Source organism: Hippoglossus stenolepis, chromosome 18, assembly GCF_022539355.2.
Source record: "Hippoglossus stenolepis isolate QCI-W04-F060 chromosome 18, HSTE1.2, whole genome shotgun sequence".
Classification (NCBI taxonomy): Eukaryota; Metazoa; Chordata; class Actinopteri; order Pleuronectiformes; family Pleuronectidae; genus Hippoglossus; species Hippoglossus stenolepis.
In genome coordinates, this window is record NC_061500.1 from 20,603,920 (window position 1) to 20,621,203 (window position 17,284).

Here is a 17,284-nt window from a genome sequence, read left to right on the forward strand (position 1 = left end):
TTCCCCATTTAGAGAATTTAAGTGACTGTCCCAGATTGGAGTTTAAGTGTCCCAGCTTACCCAAATTCACCATATAAAATGGTAACTGGTCTGTACTATATAATCCAAATAGTTTCTCTCTCTCTCTTTCTGGCTCTCTTTCCACCCACCTCTCTTCTCTCCCCTTTTTTCTTCTCCACTCACCCTAACCGGTCGAGTCAGATGGCTGCCCACATTGATTCTGGTTCTGGTAGAGGTCTCTTCCTGTCAAAGGGTTTTTTCTCTCCACACTCAGTTATACTTGCTTGATGTGTGAACTGTTTGTTTTCTCTATAATATTATCTTAACCTTATTATGTAAAGTGCCTTCAGATATTGTGCATTGTGATTCCATGAAATACTGAAATATTTAATTTAATTAACACTTGAAGTTGAGAGCCATTTCAGGATGAAGGGATTTCAGGGATTTATTGCACACATCACATGTCAAACAACTTTGCTCGTGTGGATCTTGTCTTTCAAGTTCAGATAATCTCACCTTTATCATTTACTTTAAACATTATGAAAACATTGATTTTGTGTTTCAGTGTCATTTTCAGGCAGTTTTAAATTCACCAATGACTCATGTTTTGATTTTGCTTCACCACAGTACTTGATTCATTCACCCATATCAGATTGTAACTTTTTTGCATTCTTATTTGATTTCCTAAGCCCTTTTATCGTTTCCATTAACCTTTTAGCTTGCTTGAATATCAAGCTACTTGTACTTTAACAGTCCCCAATCAACAGTTCCAAGCCTTAAGCTGTATGTTTAATAATCCTTGAAAATTGAAATGACGAATCAGAACATTTCACTTGAATAAAATATCTGCATTTTGTACATCAAATAAAGAAAACAAAGAGAAAGGAAAGCAGAAAACAGTGACATAATGTGTAGCCAAGACCTTAATTCTTTAGAATAAGAACATGTTTGTCTAAAACACAACTGATACTAATACTGTACTTTTTTACATTAAACTGTGTTAAATGTTTTGTCCTCCAAAACCTGAGGATTACTCTATATTTCCTTTCATTAATTATTTATGCTGGAATATTTCAACCATATATTCAAAAATCTTTTCTTCATGTTGATCATACTGAAAGCTTAATTTCTACAAAAATAGTGTTTTCATCACCCAGAAAACAAACTTGAGTTTGCCTGGGTTTCACATATTTGTTATTGATTGCAAACAAATTTGAAGTTGCTACTGAAGAGGCTGAGATAAATATTAGTAGATACTCACTTTGTGCATGTGAGCTGTTAAGAATAATTCTCAAAACCCAACAACAGTTAAAACTCAGAAAAAACATAAATATACAAACTGTAGAGCCAAAGAGAAACAGCTGTTCAAGGTTTTGATGCTAGTAACACAACTACTTCTTAAATTATTTTTTTTGTTGTTGTTTGTTTTACATTTAAAATATGCATCAATTTAAAAAGAAATTCTGTATGGGAAAAATTGCTGTTGATAACAGTTATTGATTAAATAAAGTATTGCTTACACTTTGGAATTTTCCAACTGATGTCTAGCAGTTAAGCGCTGCTTACCTTGAGTGCCTTGACAGCACCCCACTGGTAAATAGTCAAGTTTCCAAATTTTAACCCAGTTTCCAGAAAATCTGAAAACCAAAATCCAAATTAATGCACTTTTCCATCCATTACTGTTATGTGGATACAAGGAGTTGGTTTAATGAAAGTAATCATTTGACGGAGCCAGTTCCCCAGTTGGTGTTGTTAATCCACTGCAGAGGAAGAGGCCATTACAAGATGAGATGTTTAAAAGAGCTCCAGTCAAAGCTGCAAGTTCAAAAACCCCATGAGAAACCCATGATATAAATGTGACATCTAATGTTCCAGTTCTGATCTGATTTTCTAATTTGTGACGTGGCATTAAAGTTATGTATTCAAGTACATGTTTGTGTCTACTACGCTTTGCATTAGAGTACACTCATAAGTATTCTTAACTCTCTTTAAGACACAATGGGCCTCATTTACCGATATTGTTTTTTTTTTGTTCTTACATTTGTTCTTAAGAATGTTTCAAAGAAAATTCTACATCAGATTCATGACGTGTTCATAAACTGCTGAATTTTTCACACCTGTGATCTTATATTGATGAAAGCTGTTGTCTTTGTAAGTTGAAGGCGTATGCCTGTAATTCCAATGAGAATAGGTCAACACCCTGCTAATGGCCATAAAAGGGCATGAGGCTGCAGTGCTGTGTGCACACACAAAAATCAAACAAACTGAAAAGAAAGTTTAAAGAGTCAGCAATGCATTCACAAATATTTAAAGACGGTGGGGCACCGGTCTTAAACCATAAAAAGCTGTTATATTAAGTCATGTCAGCAGTGGCTATAAAATGATACATATATAGGGATGCACTTACATGTTCTCCTCTTCAACACGTCCATGTGTTTAAAATCGTACTTATACTTACACACAGTGAGTGTCAGGATCTTTGTAAAATCTGCAAAGGTGGGTTTAAAGAAGAAATTTCCTCTTAAGTGAATGAAAGAGGCCCAATGTCTTCTAAGTAGAACAGTATTTGTCAAAATGTTAAAAAGTTTGATTTTTCCAACCAGTCCAGTCAAGTCTGACATTTTTTTGTAGCCAGTCTGTTTCAAGTAAATGACAGAGGAGCAACACTTGTCAGTACTTGATCTTTACCAATGTTTCTTCATACAAAGGGGACATTATCCTACAATATCTGTCCTTCACACCAGCCCAGGTATTCAATAAAAGTTTCAGTTAATCCTGCACACCAACTCATAGTGCTAGTATCACCTCTAACACCCTTGGTTTCTCAGCCTTTTTGTCAGATGAGTCTTTCCTCTGGCGGCACTTTGAGCATACTGTCCATCTCCAGCCGGGCACCTGCCAGCTCCTGAGCACTGGGGCTGTATACACCCTCCGACTGGCGTTTCTTTCTGGCCGTGAGCATCATGAAGGTCAAGCTGATGGTCAGTGTTAGAACAGAGAAACAGAGCAGCGGGATAGCTACCACCAGCCAGGAGATGCCTTCTTTGTGAGCTTGTTTCTGCAAAGAAACAGAGGATAGAGATTGTGCCTTACTGATGTAGACATTGACTTAATGTCATCATTAGAGCCCAACCACTGATGGTGCTAGATCCAAAACAGTCCCTAGCAGTGAAGGTGCAAGAGAACAATAGTTTTTGTTGAAATTATTATTAGTGCTTGAGCACTGATGATGCAAGGGCCAGAACAGTCCCTATCACTGAAGGTGCAAGAGACCTATTGTTTTTACATTAAATATTATTAATCTGCTTCGGGCCGATCAAGCAAATGTGCAAGAGACGTATAGTTTTGGTAGGGATTATTATTAGGGCCAGAGCACCGGGCTACGTGAAAATTGCAAAGTAGTGGGGTGATTAGGCTTGGGCATGGTCAGGGGGCTCCAGAACACCCCTGAAACAGCTAAATGGCAGAGTATAAGATGCCTAGATATAAATAAAATTGGGTGAGATTCTTCAACTCACATTGAAATTTTAAAAACATATTTATTTTGAATTTTTTGACAGACCGGAAGTCTGGCCTTTTGAGTTACCTGGGACACTTTTCATTTAACAATAATGCTTTTGAGGCCTTTAGCCTGCATGAAAACTCACGAAACTTTGCATAGATGTTTTAAATAATAAATTATTCGATTTAATATGACAGTTGGCCATGGGCATGGCACAGACACTCCAAAGTGCCCCCTTATTACTTTTAGCATTTATCAATGGCAAAGCGTATTCTACAACTCACGAAAATTTGCACATTCATCAAGATTGGTTCAACTTAATTTTATTAAATGTGGTTGAGCATGGGTGTGAACAAATGACTCAAAGGCACACTCTAGTGTCTGTGGCAGTGTGGTGGATTTCAATGTCTGGACATGATAGTTGAAGTTGTTCTAATTCTCATATAAATTGTCGAATCTTCCACGAATTTAACGTTTGATAAGAGTCCTTGCCCAAAGATATGTGACTACCAATATTCAATAGTCATAGCACTATCTACTGGCAACAGGAAATGACATTTATTAAACTGCTTGATTATGGCGGCATGGAGAATTTCTTTGTTTCCCCATTAAAAAGGTATTTTGCTCTAACTCACATATAAATTGTCCTAGCTTGAAGACATCCAAATGGTAATATTCAGTTTTAGTGCCATCTACTAGCAACAGGATTATATGTTCTCATATTTTTTATATCTTAAAGCAAATTGACCACATCCACCTCGAATCCTTACTCTATTGTTGATTTCCCCTAGTGAAAATTGGGATTTTTCATCAAAAACATTTGTTCGTAGTGGCATGGTGGATTTCGAAGCTTCGACATTAACAATGAATGGTTGTAACTCACATATAAATTGTTCCATCTTCTCGAAATGATGCATGCTTGATAATAGTGCTGGCATGAAGACATCTACATGCCAATATTCTGTGTAAGTTATAGCCCACCCAACAGGAAATAACATGTTTTTATACTCATTATCGTCACAATGATCATTCCGTTTCTGGTCTGCAAGTTTTACATGGCAACAAAGTGCATGTTTGGGGCATGCTCTAACTCATTTGTGCAATGTTCAATAGTAGTGACAGCACGCCACAGTGTAAACCTGTGTCCAGCCTGTACCCCATACGTAGAGGGGGATGAGGGCTGCGTCTTTGGTTTGACTTTTCATGCATCCTAAGGGCATGTCTCAACTCCCTCAAAATAGCCCTAGTGTTGTCCCATATTTCAATGTGATCTAGGAGTAGAGGCCTTCTAGCCTTTTTAACACCCCTTCTACCATAGTATACTCAGGATCACCCTAAAAAAACAAAGGGGTAGAGGAAAATTCCCCAATGCTTAACTAACGGACGAAGAAAATCAACATGGCAACCACTGCCAGTAAAATGTTCATAAATGTAAGCATGAAATTGAGCCAAATAACCATGAAAATAGTTTTCAATCCCCCGGAATATGTTATTTTAATTTAGTAGCAAATGAAAATGTAATTGAATCACTCTGACAAGCGTTTCAGGAAAATCGCTATTCAAAACAAGCATGTACACAGTCTGAGTGAGTGTAATGAGTAACGTATATGAATTTTGAAAAATTGCCAAGTCGCAAATTTTGCAAACTTCCCGTTCACGTTAAACCGTTTTCTCTGCCAGGCAGAACTTTCTGTGGGCAGGACTAACGTTACATTTAAATAGCAGATGTAAATTGCTAACTGATCAATACATCAATCTGTCCTGCAAAGTGGTCAGATGTGTCACTATTATAATGTCGGTTGATAATGATTGTTAATATAATAACGTTAGTTGATATTGTTTGTCACTGGTTGGCTGCTGACGTAGCAAGTAGTGTCCCAATTCCTAGGGGGAAGATTTTATAGCTCTACCCCCTGTAGCTTCGTTTGTTGTGGACACTCCCCAGCAATGAGCACTTTATATTTAGGGGTAGGGCTGAGGGAGAGGAATTGGGACAGGCCCTTAATCTTAAAACACATGGACGTAAAAGACAACAGTCTTGTTCACAATTTCTTAGACATTTAAAAATTTGATTATTAAAAAGAAATGATAATATTGCTAGGCAACACATTAAAAAGTTAAATCTCTTGACCAATTAATGATTAATAAGACTGTAATAATATGTTGTAAAAAACATTGTAAACATACGTTAGTGTCGCACACTGGACCACTGTAGCCAGGGGGGCACTCGCACACAAACATGTTGAACCGATTCAAACAGGATCCACCGTTTCGACAAGGATTTGACTCACATTCATCGAGCTCTGTTTCACAACTGCAAGACACAAAATACATGTCAAATGCACATCACATATTAGCAGAACATATACATACTTGGAAAGTGCTGACATACAGTTACATCGAACCTGTACCATTAGTAGTTTTCAACTAAAAAGTCTTTGACTGTTTATTTTCCAAATTTTAGAAAGGTTCTACCCTAAATGGAATGTTATTTGTGTGTCTCAAATGATTTAAATATTACATAAGTACAATGATGAATGTGTTTGCAGCTGCATGATATGCCTCCATCATGCTATGATTCTTACATTGTCAATGTTTTGTTTTTCAATATTGTAGTTTGAGAAGATGATATTTTAACATTGAAGAAAAGAAAGACAATGGAATTAGAATACTAAATCCATAGAATTACACACACACACACACACACACACACACACTCACTCACAAAAGTATCACCAATATTTCTCAACATTTCACAAATAAAATTAAAATGTATCTACTCTTCTGGTGGTAAAGCCTAAAAAACAAACTTTTTCAAGATATTCTATCATCCAATATTTTGTAAGTTCACATAAGGAGCATACAAACTAAGCTTACCTGGTGCCTGTAAAACCTGGCATGCATGTACAATTAGCTCCCCAAAGCCCATCATTGCAGATCCCATCATTTGCACACTGGACATCTTCACCACACTGTAATGGGGGATAGTCCCACCTGTTGGAAATTCATTTTGTATTACTTTGTGCATTGTATACTAAAGCAGATATTGCTGTCTGTAAAAACATATAAACTGATTAATGAGTGCGTGCTCACTGGCAGAGAGGACCATTGTAGTCTTTGGGACATGTACAGGTGTACATATTGGGTCCGTCCTGACAGGTGCCTCCGTGTTCACAAGGGTGATGTTCACACTCATTGAGATCCTCATCACAGAGTTTGCCAGTATATCCTTGGTGGCAATAGCACTCAAAACCAGTTAAGTAGTCCTTGCAGGTTCCATGAACACAGGGCTGAGATGCACAGTCATCAGTGTCAGTCTCACACTGATCTCCCTCCCAGCCAGAGTCACACACACAGCTAAATTTATTGAAGAGGTCCTCACATGTGGCTCCATTTAGACAAGGACCTGAATCACAAACAGGGGTACTAGTACAGCCTAAATTAAGCTTTGGTTTCCCAATGAAATGGAACTGGGATTGCTGTGGGGCTTTATAGTTATCAGTAAAAGGAAGGTGAACTCCACCAACTCTCACTGTACCCAAGCAGCCAGCAAAGCTCTCTGCAATCGCCAGCATGGCCCCCTTCTCATTGATAAATTGCAAACTTTTCGTGCGCTCCGGCAAGCTGCTGGTGTCTATAATTCCATCCACAGTGATGACCCAGGGAGAGGGTTTGCGCTCCTTCTCAGCCATTGAGACGTTAACACGATGCCAGCTCCCGTCAGCCACTCTGCGAACTCCTGTAAAGGTCAGTGTCTCAACACTGTTGCCAATGTGGATTTCTACTCGTACTGAGGAGTTCAGAAGACCCACTATAAACAGGTCAGAGCCCCAAGAGGCCCTCAGAAGCAAAGCATTCTCTGATCGAGTCCGAAGCTCTATGTATATATTAGAGACAGGTTCAGCCAGGGAGCCTCCAGCGCTGTATTGCACAGGATTGTTCTCAAATGTGGCATTGTGTAGACCTAGGTTTCAACATGGAGAAATATTTGTATTATTATTCATTGTTTTACCATACTGTCTTGCTTTCACCAACCTTTTTCTTCCCAATAATGCCTCAATTTAGGTTATCTGTCCATACATTGCAGGTGTGCAGCGCTGGCCCCACCGATGCAAAATGCCAATCCTGAAGCATCTGCTTCAGTATTAAGTCTGACACATTCTTGATCCAACTCCATTAATTAATAAATAAATCTGATTGTCAGTTTGTGTCTGAAGAGAGAGAGATGAGACACACACAGACACACAGGCTGCAGACAGGAGAGAAGTCCGTCCTGCAGATTATCACACAACGTAGTGTTCCTTCTAACTTCATTGTTACAGAACAAGCGATGCCCTGCTTATCCAGGAACATATACATATTAATTCAGAAGATTATTATCAAGATAGTTAGATAGATAAAGAGTAGCTCTACATGATTCAAATTATTACATGCATTTCAGGAGAGTAATATATAAATAGGAGAGATTTATTTAGCTGTGGGCTTCCCCTACAGCTAAATAAATCTTAATGGAAACACTGTCTAGTCTAATATTGAATCTTTATACTTCACTGATTGGAACTCATTGAGCATCATTTTATTGTAAGTTCATTTGAGGGCAGGGGTTGTATGTCCAAAATTGCTATGATTTAAATGAGATTCCAACACTAAACAGGAATTCCTGCCAAAATGGGCTTACCTGGGAAAAAGTCTACCTTGTTTTCTGTATAGTTTGTGTATTACCAGAACTGTATGTGTGTGGATGCATAAAGTTTTGGTTAATGCAATAAATGTCCTGTGCCCCTGTTTGATGGGCAAATCCCCCATGAGTAAACTGGGCATCCTTACATTCCTTGTTAAATAACCACATGTTCATTTTTGGGCAGTGATGTCTATTTTCTTTGACTTTAACCTAACCATTGAGTGAGAATTAAAACACTGACTCAGCTTTAAGCAGTTTGTGTTCAACTCCATTCTGACTCAATAGTGGAGCAACTGCAGTCACCTATTTTACATATTTTACCTAGGGCGAGTTACACAACAGTCGACGAAGACCTGGTTTGTAAAAGGCAAAACTGTGGTGTGCCCTAATTAAAATAAAAGTACCAAGAAGCGTGATATAGCATGACTGCTGTCATGCCAGATGTCATATGTTTCTTTGTGGTCAAACCAGCCACCCATAAATATGGATATCGCTCGAAATCAGACCCCTATGGTACATATTGAAACGGCCCTGAGCAGCTGACAAGAGTGACTTTATCTGTCATTTTTCTCACTCTCTAAAGACACATGTTGCAGTATCAGAGACATACTTGAAAAGAGGCCATAAAATATTTACGGACCACTTGTCATCCAAGTGTCTGCAAGCCTCGACATTCATATTCGACTCGAAACAAGGTCATTTACACCGTGTTTTAAGCCTAAAAGCCCACCGGAAGTATATGGTGTAAATGATGCCGTTTTGAGTCGAATATGAATATCGGGGCTTGCAGACACATGGATGACACCACACAAGCAGTATGGAGGCATTTTATCTTTTCTCTGTTGTCTTATTAGTCTGAAGAAGAGGACAACAATGACTTCAATTGTATTGAATTCTGCTGCAACAAATTTGACCCCTGAGACTCCCAAAGTGTTTTGTGGACCCAAACAATTCGCCCACCCCTCCATCGGCATAGTGGTGAGTATTTTAATTGTTTGGTGAAGGGATGGATTTACACTCCCTCAAATGTATCTATGTTGGGGTTTCAACTTGTGTCTTTTGTTTTCTGAATGATTAGAAGAGTTTGCATACCTCTATACAATTTACAAATATATTTATGCTCATCTTGTTTTTTTGTCATGGCCTCTACTTTATTCAAAATACTTAAATTATCATTCACAAATGTTTCCTACACTGTTAATGGGTTAGGAACTACTGTGGCTACTATTCTTTACTGCTCTGTAAAGCTCAGTGTTTGTGAACTTGGGATCTATTTTTCGCAATCCCATGTCATGGTTATGTGAATGCAGCATTATTTAATTAGCATAGTTACTACATATGTAAAGGATTACTTGTTAAGGTGCAATGTTTTATGTATAATTTCAGGTATGTTAAGAGGTGAACAACAAATGCAATTGTCCACTGAGTCTTCAGGATTCATCAAGGTAATCAGTCACAAGAAGACTTTCAGTTTTGATTTGATTGATTAGATTGACCAGCAAAATTTTCAGTTTTGTTCACTTACAATTAAATGCACAACACAATTAAGTGTGCAAAAAGTGAAGGGGTCCAAACACTTCCTGAACACAGTGAATATGCCATAGGGCCTGTTAATCAAAGAAATAACAGTTTTAGAATTATGCAGATGTTCTTACATTCATATCCATCAGGGAGGTCCACACAATGGCCACCATTGACACAAGGACCGCTTATACACCAAACACGTTTTTTGCAGGTCTTTCCGGTGTATTCCGCCAGACAGGAGCATGTAAAATCATTGAATGTGATGGTGCATTCTCCTCCGTTTTGACAAGGCTTCATCTGCAGAGTGAAGCATTGTGGTATACATCACATATATCATCTGTACACAAAAAACTCAAAAGCAAATTAAACTGTATACTTTACAGTGTTAACTTTGGTATGTTGAGACAATAGTTATCCATAACTGTCAATCTAAGGGTCGGTTATGTGTGCCATTTTGGGGTTCCAATGTTTTGATTGTGTCTTCTGACAAGTTACCAATGTTATCCCTTTCGAAAGGCTCCTCTAAATTCAATTCAACTTTATTTTTATATTTGTAAAAATGTGGCCAAGAAATGCTTAAGAATGTTTAACATTACGGCATAGATGAAATAAGTCCATTTATTGTGTATCAATTTGACCAGGAATAAAAATTATGTTTGACACTATGATGAAATCCCTGTCGAAGTTCTTTGAGAGGAGGTGCGGGGTGCAGTTGCAGCGATTTTTTGCCACCGGTTGTTGCTGACTTTTTTTTGAGTCACGTGATCCATCAGAAATGTTTTGTATTTCTGATACAGAATCACAACATTGAGGCAACCAGGTTGTCGCCCACACAACTGCATGGATCATGGAGCAGAGCGAGGAACTATTTCTTACCTTGCAAGTATCATCACTGACACACCCCTTCTTTACATTTTCAGCATCACTTGGTAAAAGCACTTTCTCTTCATCCCAAATGTTCCAGGCATCTCCATCGAGATACACTGAGGCTAAACGAAGGTCCTGCAGGCAACCTTTGTAATAGCCCCCCCACATATCCGAGTGAAAGTCTCCTGGAAGCCCTCCTACATAGGCCTGATCTCCACTGTTAATATTCACTTCAGGAATCTCTCCTATTCCATAGCGAAGGCCTGCATGCTCAAAGATTACTTGTCTATGTTGGACTTCCACCTGCAAAAGTTGCCTCTCACCAGTGGTCACAAATACTGGCGCTGTCAGTGGGACAGTGTTAGGCAGAGAGCTAACCAGAACTCTCCCCATCCCTAGATGGATTGAGAAGTAGACCTCTTCCCCCTCTTCCTCTGTAGGTCTCCTCAGCTGGAACAGCAGTCCATCTGGCTTTAATGACCTCAGGAAAAAGGACACATTGAAGTTGTTCCCAAGGCTCTTACTCACATTGTAGGCACTGAAACTCACTGTTTCCTCATGGCCATATGTCCATGAAGGGAATTCTGTCAGGGGAGAATTGGAAGATTGGATTAATCACATGAAAAACACAAAATTAGAACATAGTAATTGGACTTCATTATTTTTTTAAGTAGTGGACAGTCGTTACAGTTGTTAGTGCAGAGCTCTAGTTTTATCTAGTTTGTATTTATGGGATCTCTGATGAAGAAACCAGAGCTGTTATCTCTAAGAATTCAAGTGCCATACTTTTTTATTTGCCATTGATACATTTTCAAGTCATTGAAATAAAAAACAACTGTCAAGGTAGAACAATTATGAAGATAATCAATGCTAATCCTTTAATATACAAGTTAATTTATATTTGTTAATTTATTTATTTAATCACTATATTTGTGTAGTTATGGAATATAACTGAGTACTTGTACTTCAGCAGAGTTGCAAAGTATTACGCTCAATTATTTCCATGTTATGCTACTTTATACTGTACTTTCCTTAAATTCCCTAAATTCCAGGGTAAAATATGACATTTTTACACTATTAAATTCCACAGCTGTAGTTAATAGCTACTCTAAATAACATTCTGCACACCACCATTTTAAAATATAAATCAAGCGTAATTTGTACATGCCCAAAGAGTCCTGAGAAATGTCTTATTAGGCAACACAGGTCACGTTACATCAAAATATGATTTAGCGTTATATATAGCATATAAAAACATAACACATACCAGGTCCACCCTGCATAATGACTTATTTTACCTTTTAATTTTTCTGATAATACTTAAAGGGGCAGATTGTAGAATTTCCAAGGCTCTCTGCAAAATTTGATATAATTCTTATATTTAAGCTACTGTAATTTTGTTGGGACCCTTCAATAAAAAGATTGTGTTTTTGTCACAGTAGAATGGGCCTTATATATTATCAAATATCTACAGTATATGTACTGCGTCCCTCCCCCTCTTTCTCTCCCTCCCCTCCTTGAGTATGCATAGGCAGTAGACGCGTCAACCATAGTCCTAATAATCCTAATAAATTCATATACTGTGAACCTCGTAATAACTTGGACTCATTTAGGGATGTTACATAAGCCTTCTAAAGAGCCAAGAGAAAGTAGGTCATCGAGGAACCCCATCTCAAACTCCATGGCTAACTCTGAAACTGATGCTAATGATAAAAGAACGGATATTTTAGCAAAGGCCTCAGGTAATTTGAGGCTATAGAAGCCCTCCTCTCCACGCCCTTTTACCGCTACAGAAGAAGACATCTAAGGTGACGGGCCAGGCAAAGTGACTATTGTTTATCCATATTGATATGCTAATAGAGCATATGTGAAAAAATAAAAGACGGTGATGTTATTGTTACGAATTAGGTTAGTATGTTTACATTGTCTGTGACTCATGGTCATTAATAGGCTATAGTTACTAGAAATTTGATTTTTTCCCACTTTTTTCCCCGACTCACAACTGGTTTGTACAGTACTTGTATACAATAGCCTGTTGGTTTGAAAAGTGACAGTAAACGCCGGTTAGGCAGCACATTCTTTTAGAGGTTCCCAGTGTTAGAAATAATATTTGTTTAACCGCAGGAAGGGTGCAAATGGGAGATTGCAAACGTTTTACCTGTTTAATGGGGGGTTTGCCATCTCAAGGCATAGGATATATGTTTTGTTCATTACTTGTTACATGTAGCTGTACATATATTGTGTATGTTTTATGTTTTGTTTGTACATTCATTAATATTCTTTATAACTCAAATTGGATGGACACTGATATATTTGAAATGATTAGTTCTAATGCCACTTAATAATTCATATTCAATCCCAGGTAATGGAGAAGTGAATATAATAAGTTGGAATGTAAAAGGTCTTAACCATGTGGTCAAAAGAAAGAAAGTTCTATCCAATTTACCTTGGGTTAGGCATAGCATTGATACAGGAAACTCACCTTAGAAAAATAAAGACCATTCTAGGATTCATAAAGATTGGGTGGGTCAGCTCTTTCATTTAAAATTTGATTTTAAAAGCAGGGGTACAAATGGTAGATATGTAGTGGTGGTTTGAAAGCTGTTCCAACTTCATGTAATACTAGTTAGTATCTATGCCCCTAACTTTGATGATAAAGACTTTTTTTAAAGATCTGGGCAGCTATCACCTGATTCTATCTGGGGATTACAACCTAGTTTATGGACCCGGTTTGTGATCATTCCTCCAACTCTGTGCCAATCAGCACGAATAATCCAAGCATTCATGGATTTGCATAAACTGATAGACCCATGGAGATAAAAAAATCCCACTAAAAGGGATATTCTTATTTTTCTAATGTACACAAACCATTCTCTAGGACATATTTTTTCTGGTTGATCATTATTTACTGAGTGCAATCACAGATTGCGAATATAATTGATTTCATGATTTCTGATCACGCCACTGTAGGTATGAATATGAAGTTCCCAACTCAGAGGACAAACAGACATGGCGACTTCTATTTAGTCTATTAACTGAAGGCATTTCTTAGGGGACAGATCATCGCTTGCAATGCATATATCAGTAAAATTAATCTAAAAAATGTTGATAATGTGTCCTCAGGGATTAGGGATTTAGACCAATATATATCAGCCTCTCCGACCCCTGACTTGATTAAAAAAAGAATAGGTCTACAAACTGAAGCTGATCTATTAGCCACCACCCAAGCAGAGAGGCTAATATTTAAATCCCAAAGTAGGTTTTATGAAGAAGGGGATAAACCTTTCAACTTCGCCAAAAAACAGCGTCTCACATCATCTCACAGATTATATTATCTGATGGTTTTTTTTACTGAAGATCATCAAACTATTAATCATCAATTAAAGAGTTCTATTCCAAACTATATTACTCAGATCCAACACCAGATCACAGCCCATTTGACACTTTTTCCCCCACAAGTAAAATTAGAACAGACTCTCACACAGGAATAAATTGAGACGGCTGTTTAACGTAAACTACACTAAATCTGACACTCCATCCTCAGAAGCAATAATATAACGATGCAGAGAAGGCATTTGATAGGGTTGAGTGGGATTATCTCCTCTATACACTGAATAAACTTGGATTTGGCCCTAATTTTATTTAATTGATTAAATGTATCTATACTGACCCAACTGCTTCAGTTTTTACAAATTCTACCTCCTCTGATTATTTTCCTTTTCACAGGGAGACCCATTAAGCCCACTCCTTTTTGTCCATAGCTATAGAACCACTATGACAGCAATGAGAATATACAAGGTATTGTACGTGGTGGTGTAACACATACTGTCTCACTATTTACTGATGATTTATTAATATATATCACCAACACCGTCACATCTATAACTGTCCTTAAAGTTCCAGAAGACTTGGACAATATCAGGATACATGTATAAGCTTAACTATAACAAAAGTGAGTACTTTCCCATTTGCAACAAGGCTAAAGACAATCCCATTCTGCCATTTAAACTTTCAGTTGATTACTTTATACACCTGGTGGTAAAAATCACAGAATCCTACTTTTATTATTATTATTGTTTAAAGGTAATTTTACTCCTCTTCTAGAACATTGCAAAAAGGATATCAAGCGATGGTCCACTTCACCGTTATCGCCTCTTGGGAGAATAAATTCTGTAAAGATGAGCATTGTACCCAAATTTCTATATTTATTTCAAGCAATACCTGTTTTCATACCACAATCTTTTTTTAGGCATACATAGAGATGATCTCTTCCTTTGTTTGTAATTATAAATCAGCAGATAGAATTTATGGAAATACCAAAAACCTTAGGTGAACTGTCCCTTCCAAACCTCCATTCATATTACTGGGTTGCTAATCTGTGATTAAGGATTAACTTCCGGCGTTACTCTGTGCATCTTTGCCATCACTGGCTAATAATATTGATGGAAATATAATCGTAACCCAGTCAATGCAAATTGTTAAACAGTTTAAAAAATGCCTGGGCATTCAGAACATTTCTATTTACTCACCTATAATTAATAATCACCTTTTTCAGCCATCTTTATTAGACAAAGGCTTCCAGGGTTGGCATGTCAAGGGTATATGTAGTATTGGGGACTTTGAAGCTTTGAATAATTATCCCCATAATTTGAACTAGTAGTAATTTCTTCCGCTACTTACAAATCAGGGATTTTGCACATAACAAATTTACTAGTTTTCCAAGAACCCCTCCTTTATCCTGCCTGGATTCTTTGTTAAAGGTTAATATGGTAAATAAGGGCAGATTGTTATTGATTTATGCTGAGATTATGGATAAATACCTTTATAGGTTATTTTAGAGAACAATGGGTCTGTCAGATGAGGTATGGGACATGGCCCTTGCGAGGGTTCATTCATCTTCTATATGTTCATGGCATGCCTTAATACGGTTTAAAATGCTACTTCGGCTACACTTTTCTTAAGCTTAACTGGCAAAAAAAATTCCTAAATCTAAACACAATATGTGACAGGTACAAACAGACCCCGGCAACCATCTACCACATGTTATGGTCTTGCTCAAAACTTGTTTCCTTTTGGTCATACTTTTTTGAACTCATTTTCAAGACATGTGACTATGACATTCATCCTTCTTCTTTATTTGCTATATTTGGTGTATTCTCAGCTAATGATTCAGCTGATTTCAGTCTCCAACTCACTTACAAAAGGTAATTGCCTTTTCTTCTTTATCAACTAGACGCTCAATTCTATTTAAATGGAAGGATACAACCCCTCCAACACACAATCAATGGATCAGAGACATGATGCAGATCATAAAGCTTAAAAAAATTAGATGCACCCTCAATGGCTCCCTTAAGAGATTTTTTTAAGACCTGGGATCCATTTCTAAACTATGTGAATAGTTTACCTGGCCTGGAACTATGAACTTGCATCTTTATGAATGATGTGTCTTATATGTGCTTGAATACTTGCTTGAATAGATAATGTGATGCACTTTTATTTATTTTTAACTTCCTGTCATCTTTCTGTCTTGTTGTCGCTGTTGTGCTTTTCCCCCCACACTTAGCATTGTGCTTTGATTTTTACCATATATGTAAATGTTTGTCTGGGAAAATGTGTTAAAAAGTGTTAAAAAACAAATTCAGAATGTTTTATTCTGGTGGAGGTGGAACTTTCTATAGAGTGCTGGAGTGATTTAATTTCCATAAAGTATTGATCAAGAACATTTGAAATTGTATCTGAGAACTCTTTGAAAACACATTGTCTTGAGATGGAATGCATATTATTCTGAATTCAGACTGAATAAAATGAATAAAAAATTATTCTAATCTTGGGAAAGGAAAAGAAAATAATCTGGGGGTTATTGAAGAGAAGAAAATTAAAAGTTGTATAGATACTTGCAAATGAGGCATTATATAGAGCAACTATTAAGAAGGGAGACTTTAGAGGGGATTGAGTTATCCAAATATTTATTTTGGCATATGAATCAGATTTGAGTAGTCAGTTGATTTCAAAATTATTTGCAGATGTAGAAGATCTAAAAGGAAATGACAGATTGTATATATATATTTGAAAAAATGGGAGAAAGAGGCAAATATGAAGCTGTCAGAAGATGAATGGAAAGAGATTAATTAACAACAGGGAAAATCAAAATGCCCTTTATTTTGGAAAGAATATGGATGGAGCAACATTGTTGCAGAAAAAATAGCAAGATATAAATTGTTGGAGATTACGCGGGACTGGGATTGCTCCTCAATTAACCTCTGAGAGTCAAATGTATAAAGAAGGATGTATGTATGTTTAAAGAAAGTATTGAGGAAATTGACATACTGACATTTGAGGCAATATGCTTGTCTAAACTAGACATAAGACTATTAAGCATTGGGGACAAATACACATTTAGGGTCATGGATAACTAAAAAAAGCTATAATTAAAAAAAAAATTTGAAGACAGAGAACTGGAATAGGGGATTGAGTAGAGAAAATGCACAGCATAGATAAAATGGAAACGTTTACTTTTCTTACAGATTAGAACTGGACAAATTCAATATAATCTGGGTAAACTGGATTAAATATATGTCAACAACTAGAGTGGACTTTGTACAATAGAGTCCACACACTAACTAATAGGTTCAAGTAAATTCTAGGAGCTTGCTTTCCCCTGAATATTGTACTGGACTTTGCACTGTCACTTTATAAATGTGGGAAGAACC

The 17,284-nt window shown here is 37.1% G+C and overlaps 1 protein-coding gene across 1 annotated transcript in view; it reads right to left on the minus strand.

Moving 5' to 3' along the window:
* Nucleotides 1-409: 409 nt before the first annotated feature.
* crb2a (crumbs cell polarity complex component 2a) overlaps nt 410-17,284 on the minus strand; it is a 73,324-nt gene continuing 56,449 nt past the window's right edge. Inside the window, exons 8-13 of the mRNA XM_035141841.2 lie at nt 10,584-11,158; nt 9,839-10,004; nt 6,596-7,466; nt 6,380-6,496; nt 5,690-5,816; nt 410-3,058 (exon numbers count right to left, since the gene is read on the minus strand). Coding sequence (XP_034997732.1) covers nt 2,837-3,058; nt 5,690-5,816; nt 6,380-6,496; nt 6,596-7,466; nt 9,839-10,004; nt 10,584-11,158 — 2,078 coding nt within the window. The 3' untranslated portion in view covers nt 410-2,836. The remainder of the gene's footprint in view (nt 3,059-5,689; nt 5,817-6,379; nt 6,497-6,595; nt 7,467-9,838; nt 10,005-10,583; nt 11,159-17,284) is intronic.